General features: G+C 53.4%; 5 protein-coding genes across 5 annotated transcripts; 3 read left to right on the top strand and 2 right to left on the bottom strand.

Annotated features, from left to right (window-relative positions):
• Positions 1 to 1,821: 1,821 nt before the first annotated feature.
• Positions 1,822 to 3,174, top strand: CTAM01_09770 (fatty acid desaturase; the record flags this gene model as incomplete). The annotated part of the gene is made up of 3 exons (XM_060525786.1): positions 1,822 to 2,016; positions 2,147 to 2,425; positions 2,500 to 3,174. 3 exons carry the CDS (start codon positions 1,822 to 1,824, stop codon positions 3,172 to 3,174), a joined length of 1,149 nt encoding a protein of 382 aa, XP_060379662.1.
• Positions 3,175 to 4,370: 1,196 nt separating this feature from the next.
• CTAM01_09769 (MSP domain-containing protein) lies at positions 4,371 to 5,566 on the bottom strand (the record flags this gene model as incomplete). The annotated part of the gene is made up of 7 exons (XM_060525785.1): positions 4,371 to 4,769; positions 4,823 to 4,963; positions 5,031 to 5,146; positions 5,199 to 5,257; positions 5,312 to 5,334; positions 5,397 to 5,467; positions 5,527 to 5,566. 7 exons carry the CDS (start codon positions 5,564 to 5,566, stop codon positions 4,371 to 4,373), a joined length of 849 nt encoding a protein of 282 aa, XP_060379661.1.
• Positions 5,567 to 6,898: 1,332 nt separating this feature from the next.
• On the top strand, positions 6,899 to 8,051 carry CTAM01_09768 (UBA/TS-N domain-containing protein; the record flags this gene model as incomplete). The annotated part of the gene is made up of 3 exons (XM_060525784.1): positions 6,899 to 6,983; positions 7,070 to 7,292; positions 7,403 to 8,051. 3 exons carry the CDS (start codon positions 6,899 to 6,901, stop codon positions 8,049 to 8,051), a joined length of 957 nt encoding a protein of 318 aa, XP_060379660.1.
• A 962-nt stretch (positions 8,052 to 9,013) lies between these two features.
• Positions 9,014 to 9,588, bottom strand: CTAM01_09767 (uncharacterized protein; the record flags this gene model as incomplete). Its single annotated transcript, XM_060525783.1, has 4 exons — positions 9,014 to 9,060; positions 9,128 to 9,263; positions 9,336 to 9,413; positions 9,520 to 9,588. 4 exons carry the CDS (start codon positions 9,586 to 9,588, stop codon positions 9,014 to 9,016), a joined length of 330 nt encoding a protein of 109 aa, XP_060379659.1.
• Positions 9,589 to 10,369: 781 nt separating this feature from the next.
• On the top strand, positions 10,370 to 11,946 carry CTAM01_09766 (uncharacterized protein; the record flags this gene model as incomplete). Its single annotated transcript, XM_060525782.1, has 6 exons — positions 10,370 to 10,583; positions 10,637 to 11,022; positions 11,075 to 11,241; positions 11,290 to 11,503; positions 11,557 to 11,742; positions 11,794 to 11,946. 6 exons carry the CDS (start codon positions 10,370 to 10,372, stop codon positions 11,944 to 11,946), a joined length of 1,320 nt encoding a protein of 439 aa, XP_060379658.1.
• Between the last annotated feature and the right edge of the window lie 1,368 nt (positions 11,947 to 13,314).

The raw sequence follows: 13,314 nt of genomic DNA, 5'->3' as shown, positions 1-13,314 counted from the left end.
GCTTTGGAAACGTTGCTCTTTGGATTGTAGACGATATTTTGTAAGGATTTGCGATATCGCAGAGGCTGATCACTAGGACGTCAAGATTTCGAGTACCAAAGGCCATCATGATGCCAAGTTCCCTTCTATTAAGTGCTTCTTATGTTCAACCGTTACAACCCCTCTTGCGGTCCACCTCCCTCCGAAGACCTGCTCGATGAGCAGAAATCTAAGGCTATACGGCAGTTTGTAGATGACGGGTAAATGAAAAGGAGCAAGGACGGCACGTTGAACGAGCCAATCTAGTGCGCCAATGTAACGATGCCACCATGTAAGAGCACTATGTCTCTGACGGCCCGCGGCAATCCTGTCCGATTAAGTTGGCACGGAGAAAAAAAGAAGAAAACGTGGGGTTCGCTTCGGCATAAAGCCTCCGTCCCTTTGTCATACACCACGGACCTCTGTCTCGAGTCTTGACTTTGGACAACCAGGCGGGAGGCGATGTTCTTCATTCATGCTCTTTGCTCATAGAGCACGCAGAAAACACGCATTGCGCGGATGCATCGGGTGTGTAACGTGAGATATCTGTACCTGGCGGGGTAAGACCGCGCAAGGTACAGAGTGAAAGGTGAGTGCATGGTTGATCCCATCTTATCACGGCATCAAAGCTGTCGAAGACTCGACACGACAGAATGGGTGTACGAATGGGTACGCAAAGAAAGAAGCTGGTCAAGTGATGCGCTGCGATATCGTCGCCATTGGCTTCTCGTAGGCGACGAAAACGCAACTTACAGCTTCGTGGTACCTCGAAAACTTGCGAGATGGGGCATGGCCATCATCGATGATCTACGGATCAACTTAGCTTGGATGGTTGCACGGCGTGGAAAAAGTCGAGATGCGTTCCAAGCACAAGCTTGACAGGGGCCATCTTACCCTGAGGCTTGAGTGGAGGGGAAGGGGAAGAAGTGTGGTGTGTGGGGATTCAATGGAGGATTTGGATTTCCCCAAATCTCCCCCAAGGGTCCCCAACGACGTCCCAAGAAAAAAACCAGAGAAAATTTCAGCAATCCCTTGCTCATCCCGGCCAGCTGGAGAGAGCTTTGCCAAAGCCTATCTTTACTGAGTAGGTAATCCAGACAGGTGAGAGAGTACGGATAGGTGGGAGATGCAGCCAGAAACCGTAAACCACATGTTCCGAACGATTGGCCACAGCGGGGCAAGGGAAGGGGACCCCTTGAGCCCTTCCATTTTCATTCCAGCATCCACCCCCACTGCTATCCACTGCGCCACACCTCAAGTTGCAGAAACCTGAGAGAACAGATGGAAAGCAGAGAGCAGAAAGCAGAAATGCGGTACCTGGAGAGGCGACCTTGTTACACCGCTTGACCGCTTCGGACCACGCCCCCAGCGCCCACGTACCTCTCCATACCCCTAACTTCTAACAGCCCGCCATCAGGAGATTTGCCATTTTCGAGGCATGATCTTTCTCCCACGAACACTCCATTTCCTGTTGCGCAAAGGGGGAAACACATAAGACTTTTTGTTTTCGTCTCTTTTTCCTCATTGACAAGTGCGCTCGGTGGAAAACTCTCGTTTCTTCACGGACAACCTCTTTCTCCTCGAGACCTTGACATTTTTCTTTTATAAATTAAATGTCCCAGAGCCGGTGATTCGACACTCGTTCTCTTTTCGCCCCTCCCTTCTATCTCTCTATCGGTCAGGACAGATCGATATTGGCCCTTTTTTTCCCTCTTCGATACAACTGTTCGCGCGCGCCACACCTCAACACGACACCCACGAACAAGCACCACCACCACCACCACCCTCAGACACCGCAGCACAATGGCTTCGTCCGCTGCCTCAACCGTGACGCAGCCGTCCAAGCGCAAGTCCGCCGCCGCGCCCGATGGCGTCGCCGCCGGTAAGCTGACGACCGATGCGCCGACCGAGACCCCCAAAGAGAAGGACTTCTTCTGGACCTACACCGAGGAACCGCACCGAACTCGCCGACTGGCCATCATCAAGGCTCACCCGGAGGTATGTCCTTTCACCACAGGACACAAACTTCCACATACCTCTTTCTCCCACTCTACAAACCGCAATGCTCTATAACAGTGGCCAATATCTCCTCTGTAGAATGCTCAATGGCTAACAACCGCATCACCAGGTCACCAAGCTCTGCGGGCCGGAGCCCCTGACAAAGTACGTCGTCGCCGGCGTCGTCGCCATGCAAATCTTCTGGGCCTGGTACCTCCGCGACACCTCCTTCTTCTCCTGGAAGTTCTGGCTCGTCGGCTACGTCTTCGGCGCCACCGCCAACCAGAACCTCTTCCTCGCCATCCACGAAATCTCCCACAACCTCGCCTTCCGCTCCCCACTCGCCAACCGCCTGTTCGCCATCTTTGCCAACCTGCCCATTGGCGTGCCCTACAGCGCTTCCTTCCGTGTAAGTCTCTGAAAGCCTCCATTGTTCAAGAAGAAGAACGAAGAAGGACAATGACTGACATTCATACCCTCCAGCCCTACCACCTGACGCACCACAAGTCCCTCGGCGTCGACGGCCTCGACACCGACCTCCCCACCGCCCTCGAAGTCGTCTTCTTCGACTCCATCCTCGGCAAGGCCTTCTTCTGCACCTTCCAAATCTTCTTCTACGCCGTCCGCCCGACCCTCGTCTACAGCGTCCCCTTCACCTGGGTCCACTACCTCAACATCGCCGTCCAGCTCGCCTTCGACTACGCCCTCTACTCGGCCTTTGGCTTCAACACCATCCTCTACTTCCTCCTCTCCTCCTTCCTCGCCGGCTCCCTCCACCCGCTCGCCGGCCACTTCATCGCGGAGCACTACGTCTACGAGACCGTCACCCCCGCCCAGCGCGACGCCGCCAACAACATCCCCGTCCCCGAGACCTTCTCCTACTACGGCCCCCTCAACTTCCTGACCTACAACGTCGGCCTGCACAACGAGCACCACGACTTCCCCGCCGTCCCCTGGACCCGCCTGCCCAAGCTCCGCGCCATCGCCAGCGAGTTCTACGACGAGCTGCCCCGCCACGAGAGCTGGACCTATGTCATTTGGCGCTTCATCCTCGACCCCAACGTCGGCATCACCTCCCGCGTCAAGAGGAAGCAGGGCGGCCGCAAGGTTGGCGGCGGTGCCGTGGCCCACTGGACGCGTGAGGAGATTGAGGCATGAGGAGGGAAAAACGGTGTAGAAAGAGAGAGACTGAATGAATGTTGTTTTCAATCTGGAAGACAAAATCTTGTGTATAAAGAAAAAAAGTTATCTGACGAACAAGTGGCACTATATATATTTAGCTCACGAACCGGGTGCGGATGAAAGACGCCCCCCTTTAGATATGAAGAAATTTTAATGAAGCATCAAGTTGAAATACAAACGAGAAAATGCCATTCTATCTGTGTCTCTTTCAACGAAAAACAAAGTGCCGAACTTGCTTTACTACAAGTCATGACCGAAAGGGTTCCAGGAAAGATCGCATTTCAACCACATGAGCCATGTTTTATCTCGCTTAGGTGGCTCCTATTCAAAGATCGCCCTCCAACTGGGCACATGAACACAGTCCCTCGGATTGGACGACGTGAGACGACTCAAAAATGCATAAACGCGAGGCAAAAATAGCTCAAGAGGTCATTACTATCTGGACGGGAGAATGTGGCTCCGAGGATATATACTCCTTCCCATTCCAATTCCCCCAATAGTCCACAAGGTCGTTGTCCGCCTGATATAAACGAAAAGAACGAAAAGAAAAAAGGCCAACATCAGATATGTATCCCCTGACCAAAGTGACGGTGACCAACGCATGAAAATGCTCAATGCACTACTACCTACCCCCCATCTCTCTGCCACGGACCCAATTTCCAAATATCATAAAGACTGTCTTTCCTCGAGGAGATTGACCGATGTGGGTGATGCTCGACCAAACATCATGGCAAAGCTACGAGAAGTCTCGTACTGTACAGCCTCCTGTGTTAGTCAGTTGTGTGGTGTGAGATATACTGCTCAGGTTGTTGAAAGCGGCTCGATTCATAACATCGAGTCGACAAAGTCACAGAACACTAAAAAGATGAACATCGTCATGAGATCAGTCTCTGAAATCAACTACTTCGCGTCCGGGACGCCACGCCGTTACGACAAAAAGAATCCTTATGGTTACATGTGATTTGACTCCGTTCCATGTCTGTCGATGGTCCTCCTCTCCATCCACCTCACCGCATCGCCAAACTTCCGCTCATCGTGCCATTGTGTTTTGGCAAGTAACTACAGGGGCGTCAACGACTATGCTGCCTCAACCCGGTGCTACTTAGCGCTTCATAAGTCCTCCAGTAGAAAGGTCGTGTAAGGGGGAATTGTCAGGGAAAACCAAAAATGGTTTAGAAGAAGAAGTAAGCAAGGAGGAAACTGAACAAGCAAAGAATGGCAACAATTTGTACCGAGACACCTTCAGCTCCCTGCCTCACCGCCGCGGCAGCCTCTTGGGCAGTAGGGAGCTTCTCAGTCTCGGTCTTGACGCGTTGCCGGAGGCCGCTGGTGTCCTGCAGGCTTGCAATCTTGGCCTCGGCCTGGGAAAGCTTTTGCTTCAACTCTTCGTAGGTGACCTGGGCGGTATTGGCGACAACGTGACTCGCAGCGCTGACTGTAGACTGTGCCTCCTCGGAAACAGTATCCTCCTTCACATCGGAGGTCGATGGTCGAGCTGCAGGCGCAGGGCTGCCGGAGTCGGCATCCGGCTGGGGAGACGAGTAGACGTTGGAGACATCGGGGGTATAGTCCTGCGGTTTGTTAGCATTTCGTTTCAGAGTCGACGAGCTGTCAGAGAACATACGCCGTTGACCACGGACTGGCGATTGGGTGTGGATGCGACAGCAGAAGCGCTGCCACCATTAAGGGACACCGAGTCTTCGGCGGCGAGCCAGTTGACGCGGATCTTGCGCTCGATGAGTGAAGACTTGTCAGTCTGGTCGAGCTGTGTTATCAGGCGTTGCGTCAGCTTGTGCGCCAAACCTTCGGAATCAATGTGGGGGTTATCGTACAATGTTTGCAATGCTCGCAAACTCCTTGTCAGCAGTGATGGAGACGGATTGGACCAGGAACTTGTCGCGGCACTTAGTGTCGAGAGCCGGCTCTGCCTTCATGGCCTGGAGAAGGACTAAATACTGTGAGTGACATGTGACCACCTGGCGTTTGCGCAGAGCACCAACCTGTAACCTCGACATCTTGTCCAGGTTCAACACGACCCGAGTTGGGGCGAACGCAGTACCTGGAGATATCGTCAGTCGCTTACGAAGGCTGCACGGCATGCAAGGGATCGTACTGCTTCGGGGCGGTGGTTTTGACCTGGTCGCATAATCTGTGAGCAAAGGGTGACGTGACAGCCGAGGGATTGGGTGGCCGCATACCTTGAACGCGATGGGGGACTGGTTCGGGTTCTTGATCCGCAGAATCCGAGCGACTTCGACAGTGAAGGGACCTGGGAAGAAGAGAATTGTCAGCCCCACGCAAGATGGGATGCGCGCAAGGAGGACCTACGCTTGAAGCTCAACTCGGTGGGCTCGATTTCGACCGACATGGTGGGTTTGGGGCGGATGCGAAACTAGTGGGTGATGATGTAGAGTAGATTAGGAGAATCCGGCGCAATCGAAACAGGCCTCGGCCTGGGCTAACGGGAGGAAGAGAATTTGCGAGATAAATGTGAGGGGGCGAGACGATGTCGAAGGAGTGTTGCGCGCGGGGCGATATTAGAAAAGTCGACGGGTTGTAAGGTAAGGTCAAGGTTTCTTGAAAGAGTACGAACGTAAGGAGGGAACCTGTGGTAAGGTAGGTAAGGTATGGTGAGGTAAGAAAGGCAAGCAGGGTAATTGACCACGGTTCGGGACAGGTACGAAGTACGGGCAGAAAAGCAGGTGTTTCGCACGCAAGAAAGAGCCCACGACGTAATACACACCACCGTAAGGCAAGGTACCTAAGCAGCGTGGCAGCTAAGGTACCTAACCAACGACAAACTGGGCTGGACTCGATTGGGATAGGGAGGATGCGCACACAAAGTCCGGCTTCTGGGCAAACCAGTTCCTCTCCCAGACTCCCACTCTCACTCTCAGTTTCGGGCAGTCCAGGCCAGGTTTCATTAAGGTACACTCTAGACTCTCTAGCCCCCCAGTGGCCCCCTTACAAGTTTAGCGGACGGTCAATCGGAGTCGCGCTCTGGGGCCTCGGGCCTCCACTCGCAGCTTCCCTTGGGAACTTGTGGCAGGGGTGGTTAATCCGGGCCCGGGGGTTTGATTGATCATGTTCATCCACTAAAAGTGGAAGGGACCCCTTCATGTGGCGCTTCTAATTATACCAGGTACTATGACGGTACTTGGCTCTGTCGACGAACCTATGCAGTACCTGTATTGTCTTCAGTCTTTGGAGGAAGAAACTTATTGCTGCCTTGACAGCTCTGGACAAAGTAGACCTGGTTCTAAACTCAAAATATAATCCAGCGAAGAGATAGGGACAGAGAGGAACATCAATTAGGTACTTACGTTACCTGACAAAGCATGAGGAATAAAGAGCTCCAGAGTCCGTGTTGTCGGTCCCTCCCGCGCTCCAGCCACTGCCAGGTCGCCCCTCTATCCACAGCTCTCATCGGAGAAGGCACCTGCAGATGACGTCTCGGGAAACAACCACTCAACAGTGCCTGCCGTGCCAGCTTTGTTCATACAGCAACGGGAATATCTCGAATCTTATTCACAACTCACCTCATCTCCGATAGGTAAGCCGAGGAGGATACAAATTGCGATTCACACATCGCTTTCACATACTCTTTATTAAAGACTTTTTGTCCTCATTCAAGCAGATAGATTCCCTCACCACCCGAGAAAAACAACCCCGCCATCCACCACCACCACTATCCACCAAAATGACACAGTCAGATCTCGACCAACTGCTCGACATGGGCTTTGAGAAGGCCCGGGCCGAGCTTGCCGTGAAGAAGACTGGAAACCGTGAGTGCCTGACCTATACTATCCGACAAAGTTTCATCAAGCATTGTGACAAGAAAGTGTGAGACGGTGTTGCTGACTGATCACAGTGAACGGAGCTCTCGAGTGGCTCGAGACCAACCAAGACAAGCCCCTCGAAGAGCTTGCTACCGCTACTGAAGCTAAGAAGGACGATGATGACGATGATGCCGCTGAAGTCCAAGCCAACATCGAGGCTCTTGAGAACGGCGGTACGGCAAAGTCTCTCGTCTGCAACGAATGCGGCAAGCGCTTCAGATCTCAGGATACTGCCTCATACCACGCAACAAAGACGTAAGTTGTCACGATCCAATCACCACCACCATTGAATCCAATTCGCTACACTCAAGTTTCCATCGTTACAGGACAGACTGGGCATGCTGAGTACTTACACCGAATACCAGGGACCACACCGACTTCTCAGAGTCGACTGAGGAGATTGCTCCACTGACAGAGGACCAGAAGAAGGAGAAACTCGTCCAGCTCCGAGAGCAGCTCAAGGAGAAGAAGGCGAAGCAGGCCCTCCTCGACAAGGAAGACGCCAAGCGTAATGAGAAGATTCGCATGAAGGCCACAAAGGAGACCCAGGAGGCCAAAGAAGAGCTGGCGCGCAAGGAGCAGATCAAGGAGGCCGCCAAGAAGCGCCAGGAGAAGCAGGACGACATCGAGGCGAAGCGCCGCATCAAGGCAAAGATCGAGGCCGACAAGGAGGAGCGTCGCCGCAAGGCCGAGGAGGCCAAGGCCGCGAGAGAGGGAAGAGCCCCCGAATCTGCCCCGGCCGCCGCCGCCGCCGCATCTGCTGGCCCGAAGACGGTCGCCAATCACAACGAGGCTCGTTTGCGCTTACAGACCGCCGGCGGCAACGTCGTCAAGACCCTGCCTGCTGAGACCACGTTGTTCGAGGTGGCGGAGATGCTCCGGTCCGAGACCGGAACGACAGTCACGAGCTTCTCGACCACGTTCCCTCGCAAGACGTTCGAGGGCCACATGGATCTTAGCAAGACCTTGAAGGAGGCAGGGCTCACTCCCAGCGCCGTTCTCATCGTCAAATAAGCGTTCTAGGATGAGCAGATTCGGGAGTTTTATTCTCCCAGGTTTCTTAAAGGACCCAGAGCCCAGGAAATCGAGAACCCGGAAGATTGCATTAGATGATGGCGTTGCGGATGTCAGGGGGTTAGTAAAAAAACACTCATTGAGTGTAAAAAGAATTGAGAAACAGTCAACGATATCTTCCTACAGTTTTCCCGTTCTCCTCCTTTTCTGATGTGACTGCAATTAATACACGTCCAGCCGAAGCTGGAAGGAGCGTGAGCTTGAACTGAGCAAGGTCAGCAGTGGAATCGTGGACTACATAAGGGTGAGATAGCGTATGTCGGAGTATCATGGACAATGATACGCGAATACTGGGTGGGCAATGACGAAGACACAGTATCGAGACTGTAGCCGTCAATTAACAAGGTCTGAATTACATAGTCTTACCCACGAGCACCAGTAACCATGTGACTCATCGACTTGACAAACATGTTAACCCTAGCGAGGCTCGACATGTAGGTTGTAGTCTGCCTCACTCTCACCCATCAACATATCCCGATTGGGGCATGCCGATGACGTGGGGAATGGTGACATACATGTGCTGACTACCCCGTGTAGGTGTTGGTTTTCGGCTAAGTAGGAATCACAGTCACCAGTTTCGAGAAGTCGAGAAGCCAAGGTAGAGTCATAAGCCATTCCAACTCGAGCTAAGCTGGTGTATCATGTCGACATCCACGGCTCACTCCATTCACCGCGCGGGTCCCGATATTTTCAAAGCATGCCAAATTCCACTTTCATTTTTTGAGGATGTCCAGTGAACTCCGCGTAGAGAGCGTCTTCACACTATCGTATGAGAGCTACTCTGTCCAGGCAGCAGGATATCGTGCCTCCACCCAATCCTTTATGATCGCGCGAATCGTAGAACCCCCGGATCCATGCAGTTGAAGTTACAAAGGGAAGGAAATCGTCGCAGGAAAAATCGCTTAGTCGAAGAGACCGAAGCCCATGTCCTCGTCGGACTCCTCCTTCTCTGTAGCGGCTGTCAGTATTTGTTTCGTGCACAACTTCGTGTACATGGCTGTGGGATTTCAACGTACCCTCCTCCTTGGGTGCCTCCTCGGCGGCAGCCTCGGTAGCACCGCCAGCGGCAGCGCCGCCGGCAGCGGGGGCAGCAGCGCCACCACCGGAGCCAACGTTGGAGAGCAGGTCCTTGACGTCCTTGCCCTCAAGAGCCTATGTGAAATCTCAAATCAGCCTTCGATGTTCTTCCTCGAATCGGTGGAAAATATTGTCGTCGCGTCGTACCTTGGCGAACAGGGAGGTCCAGATGGGCTCGACGTCCTCGATCTTGGCAGCCTTGATCAGGGTCTGGAGCTTGTCGGCCTAAAAATTCCAACACTGTTAGTCTCGTTCCTTGTCGTGATATTTTGGTATTATTTGATGTGATTTATTTATTTTCGTGGCGGGGTGACTCGAGGGGCGGACGCACAGTGATCTCGACACCATCATCGGCGAGGATGAGGGCCGCGTAGGAAGAGGCGAGCTCGGCGGTGGACATTGTGACTGATTTGGGCGTTTGCGACTGGAGGTTGTCTTCGCGGATGGTGAGTGTGATTTGCAAAGGAGCAGTCAATATGGTATCGCGAGGTCATCCACCGAGTCAAAATTTGGCAGGGCTTTCAAGACCTAATGAACATTCGGCGGTTTCGGTTAAAGCCCGTCTGCAGTGGGTCTATCTTCAAGATCTGTGATTGGACACAGGTGCGAGCCAATAGGATCCCGGATCGACGGCCTGGGCATGCCTGCCCCGCTGCCGTCGGTGACACTTGGGTCATGCCCCACATCGATACCTCGATTTGACTTTCCAAGCAGGTCAGTCACCCCCACCTTCTCTATCAGAAGCGTCGCTGGTTGAGGTGCACCTTTCCATTGGTTTCCGGCCAAGCCAACGAGCGCATCATCCGCATTTTACTTACATACGCAATCCCATCTGCGCATCTTCTACGGATGCCACGGCAGCCCATTCTTTGTCACAGGCTTCTTACCAATACAACTCTGTTCACCAGCACACAACAACCCCAGTGCAACGGGGAATTATATACCTTACACTACCGACGATCGGACTTTAGCTTCCCGGTCCCGACCTGTGAATCACCTTTGGCCCCGCTATCGTGCTTCGTTGAATGTTGGATCATTGGCAGACCTGCAACGGTATCGACTTCCAGCGCAAAAGGTGCATGCCTTGGCCGTCCATGATCTCGAACACTCGGCAGTCGCCCATATTCCAGCTCTACAACCCTCCCAGCAACCAGCGCCCGTCTTGAGTTACGTCACGCGAGATGGATACCCCTACATGCCCCCCGCCGCGGGACGACCGCGAGAAGGAGATTCTCGATAAGCTGGTTACGATCCGCGACAGACTTCTGCTCCTGAAGCAGGATCGTACCACTTATATTCGAAGCCAGGACGTTCTCCCGCTCTACGAAGAGACGATCGAGCAGGTTCGCCTGCTCAATGAAGCCCGGACGTCTGACCGAAGGGAGGAGAATAGAGGTAACGCGCTATCGTCCCGACTGTGCGGGGTCAACGGCTAACCCGCGCTGCAGTGGACAGAGTCTTGGAGAGCTGCTTCCAACTACTTTCGCTCTTTTTCATGACCATCGGACGAAACAACGAAGCTCCAGCTGCCTATGCCCTGACCTCGACCGTCCGAAGATTGTTGGACCACCTCACCGAAGTCGACTTGTATTCCATCAAGGACTTGGAGAGCATCTCACACACCCTGACAAAGCTCGAGCAGAATGTCAAGACTACCGAGACCGAGTACCCTCCATATCTCATCACCCTGCTTTCGAACCGACTGGAGCTCTGTGACAAGTCTCTGGCAAACCTTCGGAAGCGATTGGAGCGATTCGAGGACCCCCTGCCAAAGACATATGAGAAGCTGATCTCTATCCTGAGATCCATGTCTCTAGCAAACACCCGAACAAAGGTATGGCCAGCGTCAAGAGGAATGTGACGCGACAAAGCTCACAGTGATACAGTTCTCGCCATCAGAGGTCCAGAAGCTGCAAGCTCAATTGCGGGAGATCGAGGAGAAGAGACAGGAGGGCAAGCTGCTGACTGCGGACGGAAAGACACCCGGCGGATTTGATGAGGTGACCGCTTTGCTGGAGAAATGCCTCTTGTGGTCTGATTTCGTTCTTCAGAGGTACGGGATACGCCATCGCCCATGATAACGTCTCTAACCTTTGCTCAGGAAAGGAGTAATTCCCGACTCTTTCAAGCCAACATACGACATCTTATTCCGCATTCGCAACGAGCTGGAGAAACTCTCGATCACGCAAGCATGGTCCCTTCGAGAGGCGGATCTCTTTGACTTCCAGAGACAGTTGGACAAGATCGACGAGAGCCGAATCGACGGCAACTGGGTGGATGACGAAGGCAAGCCTGCAGAGCTCTACGTTCAGCGTGTAAGTCGGACGAACCTATGTTTTTGACTGAGCTCCACTGACACCGACGACAGACGATGCTCTATCTCATCAGAAGAAGCTACGCCTACATCTACTCGTTGATGATTTCGTCAGAGCCCGTTTCCGAAGCCTTGCTGCCGATCTACAACCAGCTCCAAACACTCAAGCGATGTCTCATCGAGGTCAAGAACAGCGGCGGTGTGCAGTCCGTGAGAGAGCTGTACCCTTACAGCATGAAGGTATGATGTGCTTCATCAATAAGTCGAACCAGACTAACAATTCACTTGCAGCTGCACTCGATCGACAACATGCGTCAAGATGGCAAATTCATGATCAACGACGATATCCCGGAAGGGCAGGGCAGTGTAACGGAGCTTCTTGCTGAATGCTTCGAGCTCAACTATGAGCTCAGAGTCGCTGCTGAAGAGCAAGCTGAGGCTTGATGACGATGAGGAAGAGACCTCTTTTGTTTGGCGTAAACGGACTAGCGATTTGTATCATGTCGGTCTTTGTGGGGTTTCTCTTCTGGCCAGTGAAACTGTGATGGACGCAGTTTAATGGGAAATGGTTAAACGGGACGAGGCAAACTCAAGTGTACTCAATTATGGACCAATGACATGATTTCTTTTCACATTTGGGAACCTGGACTCGGAGCTCACTTTCTGCCAGAGATCGGATGGCACCTCAGATGGCTACAGAGTGATGGTCAGACGCTGCTCCCGACTCACGGGGGTCTGAAGTACATCACATCTGGTAGCACGCCAATTAGCCATGCAATATCGTGGAGTGGGCATGTTCAGGCCTAGAAGCTACACCGGGAGACTATCGAGACTGTAGATCCCTGTTCCCAAATATGCATGCCTTTTGAGAATGGCCAGGCTTCCTTCCCTTCTCTTGAAGGGCTATAGACAGGATGGCACTGCCTTTAATATTGGCGTGAGGTCGGTGCTCTACAGAGAGCCCGCAGTGGATGTTGATTTTCCATACTCACGTACCAGACTCCTGAGTTTCATTTAAGACAGTTGACTTTGGAAGCTCAATATGGCTTAGGGACCTTGGCTTCGTCTCGTTCGACAATGGCGATGTCACAAGAGGGAACACAAGTTGGTGTTCGGGAGGTAGCCTAACCTCGCAGCCGCTGGTCGAAAATATCTAGGTCGGACGCGATTTGAAAGGCAAGTACCTGACTGACACGGCCCCCAATCAAATATCTGGGACAGGTACGGAGTGAGTAGGTGAAAAGGTGGTGAAACCTCGACCGTGTTGTTGAGTCACCCAATTCCACCAAACCCCCAGTGCCATCGGGGCATCGGCTCCAGCTTTCCCACCCCGAGGGATCTTTATCACCTACCCCCGAAAATGGCGAAATTCCCGTCCTCCCCTCGGCCCAGCTCCCGAGCTCCTCTTCCTCCTCCCGAATGCAATTGAGAAGGAATTTAAAATGCTCCAGAAGCCAAGGGCCCCTCCTTCTCAACAGCGCTGGGGGAGAAATCCCGCCCGCAGCGGGGCAGACAGCTGGCTACAGTCGGTTCACGCCGGGTTCGCGCCATTCGCGCATTCGAGCTCAACCCCGAAGCTGGGGGGGGGGGGGGTCCAAGGTCCCGGTTTGTTGGTCTGGGTCAAGAAAGCTAGGTAAGGTGCTGTGTCATCACAGGGCAGCTTCTCAGCCTCTCTGCCCCCCGGGCGGCGCGAGCACCTCAATGGGGACCTGCGCCGGTCATCGGACCAGCCGAGACTTTCATTTTTTTCCTTCCAAGATCCCATCCCGACCACCCCGCTGCCATCTTGTGATGCACTTCCCGCTCCACCGA

Source organism: Colletotrichum tamarilloi (genome assembly GCF_030869305.1).
Source record: "Colletotrichum tamarilloi strain Tom-12 chromosome Unknown Scaffold_40.1, whole genome shotgun sequence".
In the NCBI taxonomy this organism is placed as follows: Eukaryota; Fungi; Ascomycota; class Sordariomycetes; order Glomerellales; family Glomerellaceae; genus Colletotrichum; species Colletotrichum tamarilloi.
Note: the sequence above shows the minus strand (reverse complement) of the source record. Positions and strands in the feature narration are given on the sequence as shown.